Source organism: Eucalyptus grandis, chromosome 4 (genome assembly GCF_016545825.1).
Source record: "Eucalyptus grandis isolate ANBG69807.140 chromosome 4, ASM1654582v1, whole genome shotgun sequence".
In the NCBI taxonomy this organism is placed as follows: domain Eukaryota; kingdom Viridiplantae; phylum Streptophyta; class Magnoliopsida; order Myrtales; family Myrtaceae; genus Eucalyptus; species Eucalyptus grandis.
Window position 1 is genome coordinate 11,757,148 of NC_052615.1, and position 14,290 is coordinate 11,771,437.

Sequence of the window (14,290 nt, forward strand, 5' to 3'; positions counted from 1 at the left end):
GTGCTGCCGTTCGTCTCCCTCTTGCTCGCTCGAACGCCGTTCGCCTAGTACATTCAAGCTGTCCATCTCCTGCCGCCTCTGGTCGGTCTCGTTCGGCCACCTCAGGTCGCCGCTCGACCACCTTCGGCCACCGTGCACCGCCGCCTCGACCCACCGGAGCTCCGCTTGGCCCTAGCCGCCCTTGGCCGCCTCCACCGACGCCGGATTCGCCCCCGACCAGCAACGCACAGAGAGTTGGGAAATGGGTATGGCAGCACATTCGTGGCCTGTTTTGGCCATCTTCCCGAGCCCGAATGCTCGGCCCACTTTGAATAAAGTCGATCATCGCGTCGAGCCCGTCGTTTTGAGTGATTTTTACTCACTAATGCTTTCTTAGTTTGCTAATTATGCTTAAGGTTGTTTAGTTTTAATTAATTAGGTTTAGGTGGTTAGATTAGTATGGATTAGTGTTTATTAGTCAATTGCGATGTGAATTAGACAAATTGAGTGTGCATTTAGCAAGTAGACGTGGTCTACTATTTATTGAAGGTAGTTGGGGATTTTTCCCGACTCTTATCGGGTGTTAATTAAGCAATTCGGGCCTAAGTGGAATTTTTAGGAATTAAACATTAATTTTCGAAATTAATTATTTAATTATTTATTTTCCGAAAATTCAACTAGGATGGCCAGTGACTGGGATTTTACGCTGATGATCGTGGCGTAGTCCGTTTATTTAATTGAGCTTTATATTGTGCTAAATTAAATTTCTTGTATTTAAATATTAATTTTCGAAATTAATTATTTAATTATTTATTTTCCGGAAATTCAAATGGGATGGCTAGTGACCGGAACTTCGTGCTGATTGTCGTGGTATAGTCCGTTTATTGAATTGAGTTCTACGTTGTGCTGAATTAATTTAATTGTGGATTTTTTTAGGGATTATTCCTAAATCGAATTAATTTGAGTAATTGACTGGTGAATAATTGAGTATCGGTTGCCATTGATAAAGGTATTATGGTAGACCACCGATTGTACTGGAAATTGTGGAAATGATGGAAATGAAAGTGAGTATGTAAGATATATGCTGACCCGATGACTAGGCATGTCATTTAGGAATTTGGTCATGTGTATAGTGGATCTATGATAGGTTCTATATCATCTTGGAGAAGGCACGTGCACTCGGTGAGCTGGTCTATCACCTGGGAGAACGCATGTGCAGTCGGTGATTAAGTGTGGCATCTTGAAAGAGACACGTGGGTTCGGTAATTTGATGCATTACCTCGGAGAATGCACGTGGTCTCAATGAGTACATTTGGCATCTTGAAGAGACACGTGGGCTCGGTGACTTGATGCATCGCCTTGGAGAATGCACGTGGGCTTGCTGATTTAGAATGGCATTTTAAAGGGCACGTGGGCTCGGTGACTTGATGCATCGCCTCGAAGAATGCACGTGGCTCGGTGATCGGTTCCATCACCTCAGAGAATGCACGTGGCTCGGTGATTGGTTTTATCAGTGGAGACTGTATAGCAATGACTAGAATGACCTAGAAATGGTCTGAATGTAATCGACTAGGTCGATTGATCGATAATTCGATCTGAGTGTGATTTGATGTGATTCATTGCTTTAATTTGATGTTGTAAATTGGTTGGAATAATGGAAATGACCGGGAGTGGTCTTGTTGGCGTGTAATCGAATAGGTCAATTTGATCGATGCTTTGATCAGTGATATGATTGTTTGGGTGCCTCTTTGATCTGTGCTAACATGCAAGTGGAATATGAGGTCAAGGTAAGTCCTCTGACTCATGTTGTGCATAGGCAGTCCTAAGGTGTATTAGTTTACTAATCGGGTCTTAGGGGGTAGAACTTGCTGAGACATAGTCTCATCCTAGTTTGGGGAAAATATTTTAGGTCCCTAGATGACGATCGTGGAGGACCGGAAGTCTTGGAGTTCGGAAGGTGGAGGCTGAAGAATCAACAAATGGGTCTGACTAGTGGATGTTAAGACAATCACCTTTTTGATAAGCTGACAATTTTGCAGACAGCCTAAGTTTGTAATTAACCAGTTTGTCTCTAAAGGCTTGTCTTGATTTGAAAAATATGATCCTACTTTTCCATTCCATTGTTTTATTGTATGGGGATTTATAACTGCTTTCGTATGTGCATATTGAAAATGAAAGGGTCGGCGATACATAGTCCTGGAATATCGCATTTTAAAATCGACCAAAGGTAAGGGATGTGCGTGTGCTTGAGGATCGGGGCGTGACAATAAGTCGGCCTTTTGTAGATTTTTGGTTGTAGACCTTTGTTTGTAAACTCCATTGGTTTATGTAAGTGATTGGTTGTGAAATTATTTCCTGCTTTTCTATCCCGTATTTTATTGTTCGGGGTTTTATAATATGTTTCCGCCTGTGCATATCAAATGAATGGGTCGGCGACGCGTCCTAGGAACATCGCACATTTGCACGACCATGGCAGGTTGTTCGCGCGCTCGGGGTTCAGGGCGTGACAACCCATCCATGCCTAGTCGTTGGACTTTGCTGACGCCATGCCGGCCTATCGACGACTCGACCTCCAACAGGGCTAGCTGTCATCGTCGTTGACCGTCATTGCCAGTCAACGAAGTTGGCTGTGGGATCTCTACTCCTCACCCTCGAACCCTAGTGGGGGATGGCCATGACAAGGGGTGTCCACGGCCGCACGCCGTAGCTTATGTCGGCGGGAGTGACGGCAAGGCTGCAACAGCAAATGGTGGGGGTTCGGTGGCTGGAGTGACAGGAATAGGTGGCGGTGGCAATGCAAGCTCCGATGTCCTCTGAGCTTCGGTGATGGCGGCATTGGCAAACCTTGGACGAAGCAAGGTCGAGCAAGACGTAAAGAAGAGGAAAAAGGGGGCGGCTGGTGGCGTTCCCACCTGACACAGCAGTGGCGCAAGCACGACAGGGATCAACTTAGGGACGGCTTGGAGCGGTAGCGACGTGATGGAGGTCCGGGGGGGGGTGTGATTTGCTCAGATCTCACCCTTCTTCTCCGGATTAGTTGTCCTCCCTCAGATCCGACCCTCTCCGGCCTCGACTTCTCCCGCTTGGCATTTGTGACATCCAGAATTTCGACCCCATTTCGATAATATAAAATGGGCATTTTGTCGACGTGCCTATGGTCCTTTTTCTTGGAGCTGATCACTCACGAGTTAATTGATTTATCAAGTGAAGCCATTAAGGGATATAAATGCAATAAACTTGAGAATTCGATCAGAAATCGATTGCTCGACTGTGGTAATCGACAAGAGCTAATACGACACTGTTATAATTGATTAGTAATCAGATATAAGTTGATTTGATGGAATCACGTAATTGAATTGCGAGTGATTTCGCATGATTGCAAAATTCGCGTCGAACAACACTAATCCGATTTTCTGTAGATTCTATACTCGGTACCTGTAATTGAAATCTTGAGATTTTTACAAAATTGAGAGTCGCCTATGAGTCGGAGATGCACAAACGTGGATCGAAAAGTATCAACCATGAGTTAAATGTGCTAAAATCCCTAAAAGCTACCTGGTAGGTTGGGTCGCGCTAAAATTGCGTCCAGTTGATTTTAACCACGAAATGGAATTATATTTTGGAAATCGAACGTTTAAGCGTGTTACGATTTATTTTTAGGACCTCGTCTAATCTTTTGGGAAATTTCCGTCGAAGCCGGAATTTTTACAGAAAATCAATTTCGGCAAATTGGAAAATAAGAAGAAATTCGTATGGGCTGATTTATGGGCATTTTTTGGGCTGCCAAAGGGGTTTATTTAGAGAATTTGAAGTTTAATTCTTCATTGGTTGATGCCTTGACTTGGATGGGCTGAAGACTTTTGTGTCAAAGCACTTAAGTGCTTGATATTTTCACTTGAATCCCGTTGGTTCTTGCATGGACTTCTTCTCCCCTTGTCCCCCCTTCCATACGCATCCCCCCTGGCCGAACACCCTTTTGCAGTCTTCTTCTTCTTCATTTTCTTTCCCCTTTGGTTTTGCTCTACCTCCATTCTTCCTGCTATTTGCCCAACTCCTACCCGCACCACTCCACCAAGCTCAGTTCGCCCATCCCTGCTACCATCCCACCAGGCCCGCTTGACCACTATACTGCCTTAAGCTCATCCAAGCCACTTGGCCATCCAGCTTTGCCGTTCAGCCACTAAGCGGCCAGCAGCCGCTCGTCTAGCAGCTGTGCCTGACCACTTGTCTCCGTGCCTGCTAGCTGCCGTCCGCCCAACCTTAGCTAGCCCTGACCAACCCCGCGACTAGCCCTTCCAGCAGCTCATAGAACTAGCTCGACCAGCCAAGCCGTGAGCCTTGAGGGCTAATTTTAGCCTCATCTGGGCCTCTGTTGGTGATGTTGTAGTTACGGTTCCTCACCGCCTTCACGTTGCTATCGTCGTGAGCCCGTTGCCTCGCTAATCCAGTGAGTTAATGCCATAATCTTGGATTAGGAAGTTAATTGCATTTAGTGGATTAGTTTAGGCTTAATTAAGGATTAGTTGTTAGTTTAGTTAGTGTAACTAAGTTAGTTAGTTAGCTTAATTAGATTAATGTAGTTAGCCTACTTAGATTAGTTTAGTTAGCTCAATTAGGTTAGTTCGGTTAGCTTATTTAAATTAATTAATTATTTAATTAATAATAATTAGTGTAAATTGTACCGGGATAACCGGTTAGTGAAATTTTACGCTGATCATCGTGGTTAAATTTATATGTGAAATTGACTGCTTATATTTGTAATTGAGTGCTTGATGGTGATTGTCAATTATTATTGCAAAATTTGATTTATGGGTATTTAATTAGAAAAATACGGAGTGTCGGTTTTTGATGCCAAAACTTTATATAGTATATAAATTCGTGGAATTTTAAAATGAGAGTGCACCATGCTTACTGGTTCAATTTAAATGCGTGACCACGCCCGATTATTTTACTGGGATGATTTTTAATACGAAAAAATGGGCCAAGCCCATTATTTGAAATTGAGGTATTTGAGTGCAAAGCACACTGTTCTTGGCCAAGTATGTGTTGGTGTGTGATCACTTAAGTACCATGATGCATTTACGCGTGGTAGTGAACCCGTCTTGATGCGTTTACACGGGACGATGCTTGATTAAGTTTAGATGCCCTTGACAACGGATGTCGGTTGCAGTGGAGGTTGGGCCGATGCTCCTTTATGGAATGCCGTCTTGATGCATTTACATGGGACTTTGCCGTGCTCAATGGAGCGGGACAACGCCTGGTTATGTCAGATGATCGCCGACTATTGAGTTGGTTGTGGCCGATGGGTCGTAATAACTGGGACACGCCTAAGTGATTGAGATAGTCGCGTCTGATTATGTGACAAAATTGTGTGGCATGGAATGTGACGTGTTATAACGGTTTGACTTTATAATCATGACCCCTATGATTATTTGATATATGAAAATGATGTGTTCCAATTATTGATTACGCATGCTGTGTTTATAAGTGCATATGTGATGAGCTAATATGCAAGGACATGCTGAGCCGAGGTAATTTTGTGTGTAATGCCTGTTTAGGCTGCCTCTGAGTGAATTCTCATCCTAATCGAGGTTTAGGGTGTTGACTCGCTTAAATTTTATCTCACCCTGTCATTGTTAACCCTTTTTTAGGTCCCTAGTGTGGAGAATCCGGAGCTCGAGGTTGAAGGGTCCGGAGCGTAGGTGGCTTAGTAGTTTCTTTTTGGAGACAGATTGGTGTGTATAGACATGTAGGTTTAACTTGGCATGTATATAAAGTATGGTTTGTGATAACTAGCTGTCCTGCTTTTACTATCCCATGTGCTCGTTTGTTGGTTGGGTAATTATAAGTTCGCTTCCGCGCGTGCATAAAAAGAAAAAGTTGATGACGCGTTTTGGGAACGTTGCATTTTAATCGACTGCCGAGGGATGTGCACGTGCCTGGGGTTCGGGGCGTGACAGCGTCTCTCCTTCGGATTTGACCCTCTCCGGCCAAATCTGACCCTCCTTTGCCTCTCACTTAGCCTAACCCTCTCTCTCTCCGGCTAACCTAGATCTCTAGCTGGTTGGCTCTCGGACCTCCCTTGATATCTCTTAGGGGGGAAGTGGTCGGGGCTAGCTGCCTCGGATCTCTCTTGGTCGTGGTCTTGCCTTCCCCTCCGATGCCCTATTTATAGGCGTGGAGGTCGGTCGACGGAGGGGCTCAGATCGCTAGTTCTTCGCGCTTCGAGTAGCCTCCGCCGGCCGAACATGTGTCCCACCTGTCGAGGTAGCTCTAGCTAGGCTGCCTCACATTGAAGACGCGTTCTCTCCACCTGTTGCACCGTACATTGTCGTTTGCCCCTTTCGTTCAGCATTGTGCGTGTCAAACTCCTCTGTGTGTGTTGCAAATCCAACTAGGGAAGAAGACAAAGGAGGAAGAAGACAAGGGGGGTAAAGGGGCCGGGTTGGAGGGGAAGGGCCGGGCCTTGGGGGTCCGCGCAGGGAGAATAAAAAGAAAGGGGCTGGGCTTTCACACCTAGCCTTAAAAAGCCCCTTTTATTTTATTTTATTTTATTTATTTTTACTACTATTATTATTATCCAAAAAAGGTGAAATATAAGTAAAAAAAGAAGATAAATGGATGCTGATAAAAATTAGGACCTAAATGGTGCAAAAAATATTTTTGTTAGGGTCAAATTGATCCCTAATTTCCTATGCAAATTAAAAAAAAAAAAAACCTAACTAAAATTTAAGTGTCAACACAAAAAAACACCTTATCTTAAATAGGTTGATAATCAGTCTTTTCCTAAAAGATATAAAATTCTTGACTTTGCCATTTCCATAGTGAATGGGAATAGTCTATCATTGTACATATTACTCGAATTTTAGCCCAATGTTGAGAAGCAAAGATGAATGAATTGTTAAGACTTAGGCTATTTGCTTTTGTCTCAATCGAAAGTTGCTTTCACTCGGTATACTAATCTATCACCTAATTTGGTGTGCAATTGGGCAAAGATGAAAAGATAGTTCCATCCTCAATTTCCTATATAACGATACCAAAGATATTAGTTGCTAACCTGACTAGATTCAATCAACATAGCAATGAGTTGATTAAATTGCTTCGTTTAAGAAGGATATGAATAGATGCCTCATTTCACTCTCTAAGAAGGAATTTACAAAATTGGCCTTTAATTGACAATGGCGTCTAAGTATGAGCAATTGCTAAAAGATAGAGACAAAGGGTCACAGACTCGTTGGTGTCTGGTTCATGACATGACAGCTTCCTGATATTAACAAACAAGTCCAACAACGAGTGTCCAAAATATGTTTCATCGAAAAGTATCGATAAAGCACCTTTTAAAGGAGATATTGATGAATCAATTGACAAAGGATATGAGGGGTCCTTTGTTCTTGGATAAGAAACGTAATTTGACAAGAAAATTACAAGCACGAAGAGTAAAAATAATCACGGTTAGTGATGTAAAGATACTAGAAATGCAAAAATAAACTAGAAGATAAAAATAAATAACTAATGTTTATTTATTAATTGGTGCTATACTTGACAGTTATATCGACTCTATTAACTTGACAATTATATCAACTCATTCGTTCCAACACTTAGCGTCTGCATGTTGACATTTTTGTTAATAAAGAATTGAGTCTTCTTGCTACGAACTGCACTTTACCGACTGATTATTGCCAACACTCGGCCACTTTTTCCTTTCATCATCATTTGGCAACCCACTATCGACAGAGTGGTCGACCACAACACTTGAACATTTTTTAATGTCTAACAGTTGGTACCATACAACATTGTACCTTAGAAGTCCCCGTAAACAAACCCAACAAAATACCTTTTGATTTTATGTTAGCTCAAACAAATAAGCCTGAAATCTTCCTTGCCTTGGTTTCCATCCTCCTAAAAATCGAAAAGTTTCCAACTTCCTGGAAAACGGATCTATAATTTCCCATTGTTCATATTATTCTCAATCAAACACCTAAACACTCTTAGACCCAGAAAAAACACCTAATCACTCATTGCTAAGCTACACAACAACACTTTCCAACCAATAACGATAGGGATTTTTCTGCCTCACATAAGAAAAAATTGTTAGCCGTGAAAGTGCAATCCCATGATCTCCATAGTTAGAGATAAGAACATATATAATTGAGTAGAGAGATTAACGTATTTGTATTATAATCCATCTTTTTTTTTTTATGAAGAAAAACGATGATCCAAAGCATAAGTGCTTCTCCTTTATTGCTCTTTATATCATTGGCTCAATGTGAGGATAATTATGTGCATTAGGGTTAGAAGAGAGACTTGAGTATTATCTATAGAGTTTTCAATTAGGCCATTTCATTACAAGCCGGGCTCAACTCAGCCTATACTAGTCAGCTCCATATTGAACTTATTAAAAAAATCTTCTATCTCACCTTATAGATCAACACTATAAAACAATAAATTACTATATTAATTAATATAGTCCATAATAGAAAAACTCTTACAAAACTATCACCTCAATTCATCTATGAATATTCTACAAGCTTCCCCTTGTTCGAATATTCTGTTAGCGGATCCAAAAAAACAGCCTCGCCATGAACGGCGAAATTAGGAATAAATAGCTGGTCGTAAGACACATCACAAGGTGAGTTACTATTATACCCAATCACCTCAATAGAGCTCCTTAATACATGATCATTTTCATTCAATCTTTGATCACTCTTCGGCATTGTGTCCTTTGGTTCTCTGAGGTTCGTCGTACTGGGTCGTCTGGGCTGCGTTTGGTGGAACACCTTGGACACGACCAGCTCTCCATCTCTCTCCTCTTCGCTTTTGCCGAGGTGGTATTGGTGCATCACCCAGTTGGTCTTCTCTGGCTTCCTTTGCCTCCCATAATTGTTGTAAAGCACAAGTATCTTCTTGAACCCTTTCACCACTCTGCCTGCGAGGACCGACCTTGTCTTACCCGTCTTGTGCCACCTCGTCTCTCTCTCATCAGCGTTCTTGTGCACTCTGCGCCGTTTCCTAGTCCCGGTGGCATAAGCCCTCGCAGGCCGGTGGAAGAAGTGGCGGATTTGTCCGTCTTTGCTTACTCCTGCGTGATGCACATAGAAGAGACACTCAAATGAGATTTTTAGAGCATGAAAATTGAGTGTCATACACGTGATTAGCTCATGTAATAAATAAAGATGATCTGAGTGGTAATTATATTTCCTACTATTCGACATTAGATTTCCTAAAATGCAAATGAACACTAGATCAGTTGAGTATTCCATTTCAATATACACTGTAGATTGTTGCACCCTTCTGGGGATATTTTTAATCCTCATTTGAGCTGTTGCATCCAAATATGGAGTGCTTGAATTTTGAGCTCCTTGTCAAAGTTGGTAAGAAAACAGCAACTTATCGTGCGACATTTGCATGTAGAGTCTACAATGTTTGGCATGACATGAGGGAGGACCAGATCATGCGATGGATGCAAGCTAGACTTTCATAGAAGGAGGAAAATCAATGTGGTGGATGAACAGGAAGCTCCTAAGAACCCCAACAAGAAAATGGATGACAACTCGACCATCAACAGAGTATGAGAAAGAACATCTGAAGAGCAATTGATTGTATAGAAGGGAAAAATCTAAAGCTGAAATTTGAAATGTATCTTCCCCATAAATTTGTTGTATGCATTTTCCTAACCTAAACTAATTATTCAATGCAATTAATACGAATTAGAAGCACATTTTTGGGACATGCTAAACAAACTCAAGCTAGCTTTTATTACATTGCACAAAAAATTGATGCAGATGCAATGCAGAAGAGTTTTCGAGCAATCTGATAGGCATTGGAGATGAGCTTAGAATTAGATTCACATTCTTGAGCCAATGAGCAATAACTTTAGATCTGAGGGGAGTTATAAGACCCATGATATCAATTCAAAGAGCTCCCTCAAATTCCTACTCGATGCATTTCTAAGTTGGTTAACTTTTTTGAGACCATTTTCAGTTTCAAAATAATCCGCTTGCATGTTTTTTTTCCGAGGTAATATATTTTAGACTTGTTTTTATCATGATTTTGGCCCCTTTTTTATGCTTGTTCTCGCTTTAAATATTTCAATTATGCTTGATTTCTCAATTAAGTAGGGTTTCAAGGGTGTTTCCACCTGACTCTAGTTGTAAAGGTGAGTGTTGGAAATTGGCGATCCATTTTCAACAAAATTTAGAAACATATTTCTTCATCAAGAAGTAGCTGAATGAAAGCAAGCAAGCAGCGGCTAAAGAAATGTCTATAGTCCACTAGATTTGTGTAGAAAAGTCCGCAAAATCATCCCTGCAAATGGCAGAAATAGTTGTCTTGAAAGTCGGCTCACAAAGCTCTATGATAGAGCTAGCTAAAGCTAAGAGCTATAGAACATATATTTTTCCATGATTTAGTCGGTGTAATTTGCCTATAAATAGGCAAGGAGTCACTCATGTAAGAAGTCGTGGGAGTAAAACTAAGATAGCTTATCTACCATGAAATGCTCCTCTATCACCAACACTTTTTGTACTACCTATTTTCATCAACTAGATAAGCTACATCCCACGATCTTTGTCCCTTGAACTATCCTACCTTGTCCCTTGTCCATCCATTACCAGATACATACTACACACATATACACTTGCACATCATCATAAAAAACTATCATCGACACCCTAAACCGTGCTTTAAAATTTCAACTACAAGCTTCTTTCTCTGAACATAATGTTTTTGATAGTTTTGCTAGCTGCGCTTTGAGTATCTTGTGCCGTTATGCATGTGGGCAAGTTCTTTTTATGTTTTAAACTGATACCAGTAAGTCAGAATGGATTTCTATTGTATACATGTCAAGTCTGGTTTACACGAACTGTCTTGCTGTAGTATCATTATGTATGTTCTCATCATCAATTTTAAAAGCATGCAAACATTCAAATTCATACATGACATGCATTTACAACAGTTTTGTAAATTAAACTTACACAGTCTGAAAAGATTATAAAAAATATTATCTAAAATTAAGTCACTCCTATAATGACAAAACTATCACTTTAAAATCTGTTTCTACAAGACTGTATGATAGACTCGAAGATGATCAATTTGATGTTGCTGGAAATTGTGATCCATTTTCAACAAAATCTGGAGCTGCTCACTCAATCTTGAAGAAAGAAGAGTTAAGAACGTGAACAACAATTAGGTAATATCCAGAGCAGACTAGAGAACAAGCAGCTAATCTCTGGCTTGGAGGGTGTACTCGTGATGCAAGAAAAGCCAGCTATAAAAAGGTCCTAGGCTGTGGCTGAATAAGACAAGAACGGCTGCAAGTTGATGGCCAGAGATGAGCTGTAAAGAGAAGTCCAAACTATCCAAGGCGGTGGAGAAGACAATTGTTGCTGAACTATGGCGGTGGAGACTCTATAGAAGGGCTGGGAAGAGTGTGTGAGGAGCATGAAAATAAACTTCAAATCATGTAGCTCCTACACATCTTCGCCAAACTATTTTGTTATGCTAGATAAAATATCTTTGTCCTAGAAACCTTGCCTTTATTCCTCTATGTATCCTACCCTTGTCCATTCCTCTACAAACTATAACCTACACAAGTACAATTGCACAAATTGAAAACACAAACCATCATCCATATCGAAACCATGCTTCCACGCACAATCAAATTTTCAATATGGTATTAGAGTTAAGTACATTTGGATGGTTTTGGGCATTGATCTCACCATCCTCAACTAAAATCAAGGCTAGAGCCCGAGCCCAAGCCCAAGCGAGAGCCAACAGTGCCAAAGTCAGACCTAGAGCTAAAGCTGGAGCTAGCGCTAGAGCTAACAACTACAACTAAGAGTATTTTGATGGCCCAAGAGATATGGGACATCATTGAAGAAAAGACATGCACATTTGAAGGTAAGTGGAAGTGTTTCGATAAAAGGATGCCAGGGATTGTGGAACAAAGACAGCATAAAAGGCATAGGACAAACTACCAGAGGAATTTCAAGATGCATCATAAACTTTATGACATAGTGTTCAGAGTATTCCAAAGATGGATCAAGGGGTGTTGGAAATTGTGACCCATTTTCAACAAAATCTGGAAACTACTTGCTTAATCATGAAGAAAGAAGAGTCAAGAACGTGAACAAAAATTAGTTAATAACCAGAGCAGCGAAGAGATCGAGTAGCAAATTTCTAGAGGTTGTACGTGTGATGCAAGAAGAAAAGCTAGCTATAAGAGTCCTATGCGGTGACTGAATAAGACAAGAATGGCTGGAAGTTGATGGCTAAAGATGAGCTGTAAAGAGAAGTCCAGACTCTAATGCGGTGGAGAAGACAATTGTTGCTGAACTATGGCGGTGGAGACTTTATAAAAGGGTTAGGACTCATTCTTGTAAGAGTGTGTGAGGAGCATGAAAATAAACTCCATATCAGGTAGCTCCTACACCATATCTCCGCCAAATTATTTTGTTAAGCTAGATAAAATATCTTTTGTCCCATAATCCTTGCCTATATTTCTCTATGTTTCCTATCCTTGCCCATTCCTCTACAAACTATAACCTGTGCACATACACTTGCACAAATTGAAAACACAAACTATCATCCATATCAAAATCATGCTTCCGCGCATATTCAAATTTTCAACAGATGTTTTATATTGAACTGATTTGTTGAGGGATAAGACTCTGAAACAAGAAAGGTGATTTGGGATATTGAGCAGTATGCTTGACAATCTTGAAAGTGCTCATTAAAAAGAAATCACACCCACATAGTTATAAGGACTTTTGTTCTGTGAAAGGTTTACCTAAAAATTGATAGTACATGAAGAGCAGTGTCCCTATCATGAAGAGAGGAGAATGATTTGACTAATTTCCAACTAAAAGAGAGGAGAGACATTGATGTTCCAATCAATAAAAAACCATAATATATGCAACAATATCTTGAAAGTGCAACTACTTCATTAGTGCACGATTGCCCGACCAAAGATGTCTACTTTACACGAGAACAAGCTCGAACATCATCAAACGAACTCCCAACAGAGATACATTTTCCAGTATTTCTAGGAACTACACGAACACGATCCTGAACCACCAAATCTGAACCAGAAGTTGTACACTCTTTGTAGACAATTCGAGTATTTGATTATCTAAGACGTTGGTACACTGAAGAAGATTATACTATCTTGAATCAAATTGTATTAAAGGCGTGATTTCCTTTGTGCGTGCCATGACTGTATGTTGATTTCATGGACATTTGCATTTATGTCTAAGATATCCATCTTATTAAGTAACTGATAAAACATCTTTAGACTTATCTATGAAAAAGAATTTGGGTCGACAAGATATGCATCTTTTCCTCTAAATTTAAGACTAGGCAGAGGAATTATTCCCATTACACAGTCCAATCATTCAAAAGGCCAAAAGAAATGAAAACTAAAGGAAAGGATTTCTTTCTATAAGGGCAATTTTTTTATTTATAAAGATTGATAACATTTAGGGTAACGCATTAATTATCGTGAAATCATTCAAAGGGCAATGTTATTCCAGAATTACCTGGAAGTCTCTCCGGGTGTGTACAACAAATCCCTTCATCTCCTTCCAATGTGGGAATGAACTGATCAATGAGAAAATGAATCTTCCTCACGTCCCCCATTATCTTCGCTTCCAAATGCTCTAAGATTTCTTGGTCAGTCGGATCAAACTTCACTCCCGCTGGTAGTCCCACTAAATCATGAACAATCTCCCTCTACACAACAATAATTTCATAATTACACACATCCTAAATGAAAAAAAAAAAAAAAACCGTTGAGAGGAAACTAAAATACAGTGCAAAACCAAAACAAAAAGAAAAAGAAAGTGAGAAATACCTGATCAAATAATGGGAAGCTGTGGCCACATGAAGGGCATGCTATGGTGGGAAGAAGAGCGTTGTTTCCATCCTCATCTTCATCCCTAGGGTTATGAGTTGGTGGGATTATGGCTCCTGCATCTTCCATTTGCCACGTCATTTCTTTTCTGCTGTTATTTGGCTCTCTTGCAAATCCCACACCCAGATTTCATCTATTTTCTTAGGCTCCAAACTCAAGCTTAAGCAACACCTCTACTAGTTACTGCATACAAAAAAAGAGGTTTTTAATCTTACTAAACCGAACAAATTAGAGATTTCAGTGCTTCTAGAGACTACCCTCACACAGAGAGAGAGAGAGAGAGAGAGAGAGAGAGAGAGCTTTTATGAGAAGAGAGGTGTGGGAGAGAGAAGGGGATTGTATTAATAGGGAACATTAATGTGTAAAAAAAAAAAAAATTCCTTGGACATCAAGTTTGGCTTG

General features: G+C 40.5%; 1 protein-coding gene across 1 annotated transcript; it reads right to left on the reverse strand.

Annotated features, from left to right (window-relative positions):
• Window positions 1-8,464: 8,464 nt before the first annotated feature.
• On the reverse strand, window positions 8,465-14,179 carry LOC104440985 (NAC domain-containing protein 73). The gene is made up of 3 exons (XM_010053962.3): window positions 13,829-14,179; window positions 13,515-13,707; window positions 8,465-9,058 (listed from the first exon to the last, which is right to left on the reverse strand). The coding sequence occupies exons 1-3, from the start codon at window positions 13,967-13,969 to the stop codon at window positions 8,490-8,492; spliced, it is 903 nt and encodes a 300-aa protein (XP_010052264.2). The 5' UTR covers window positions 13,970-14,179; the 3' UTR covers window positions 8,465-8,489.
• Between the last annotated feature and the right edge of the window lie 111 nt (window positions 14,180-14,290).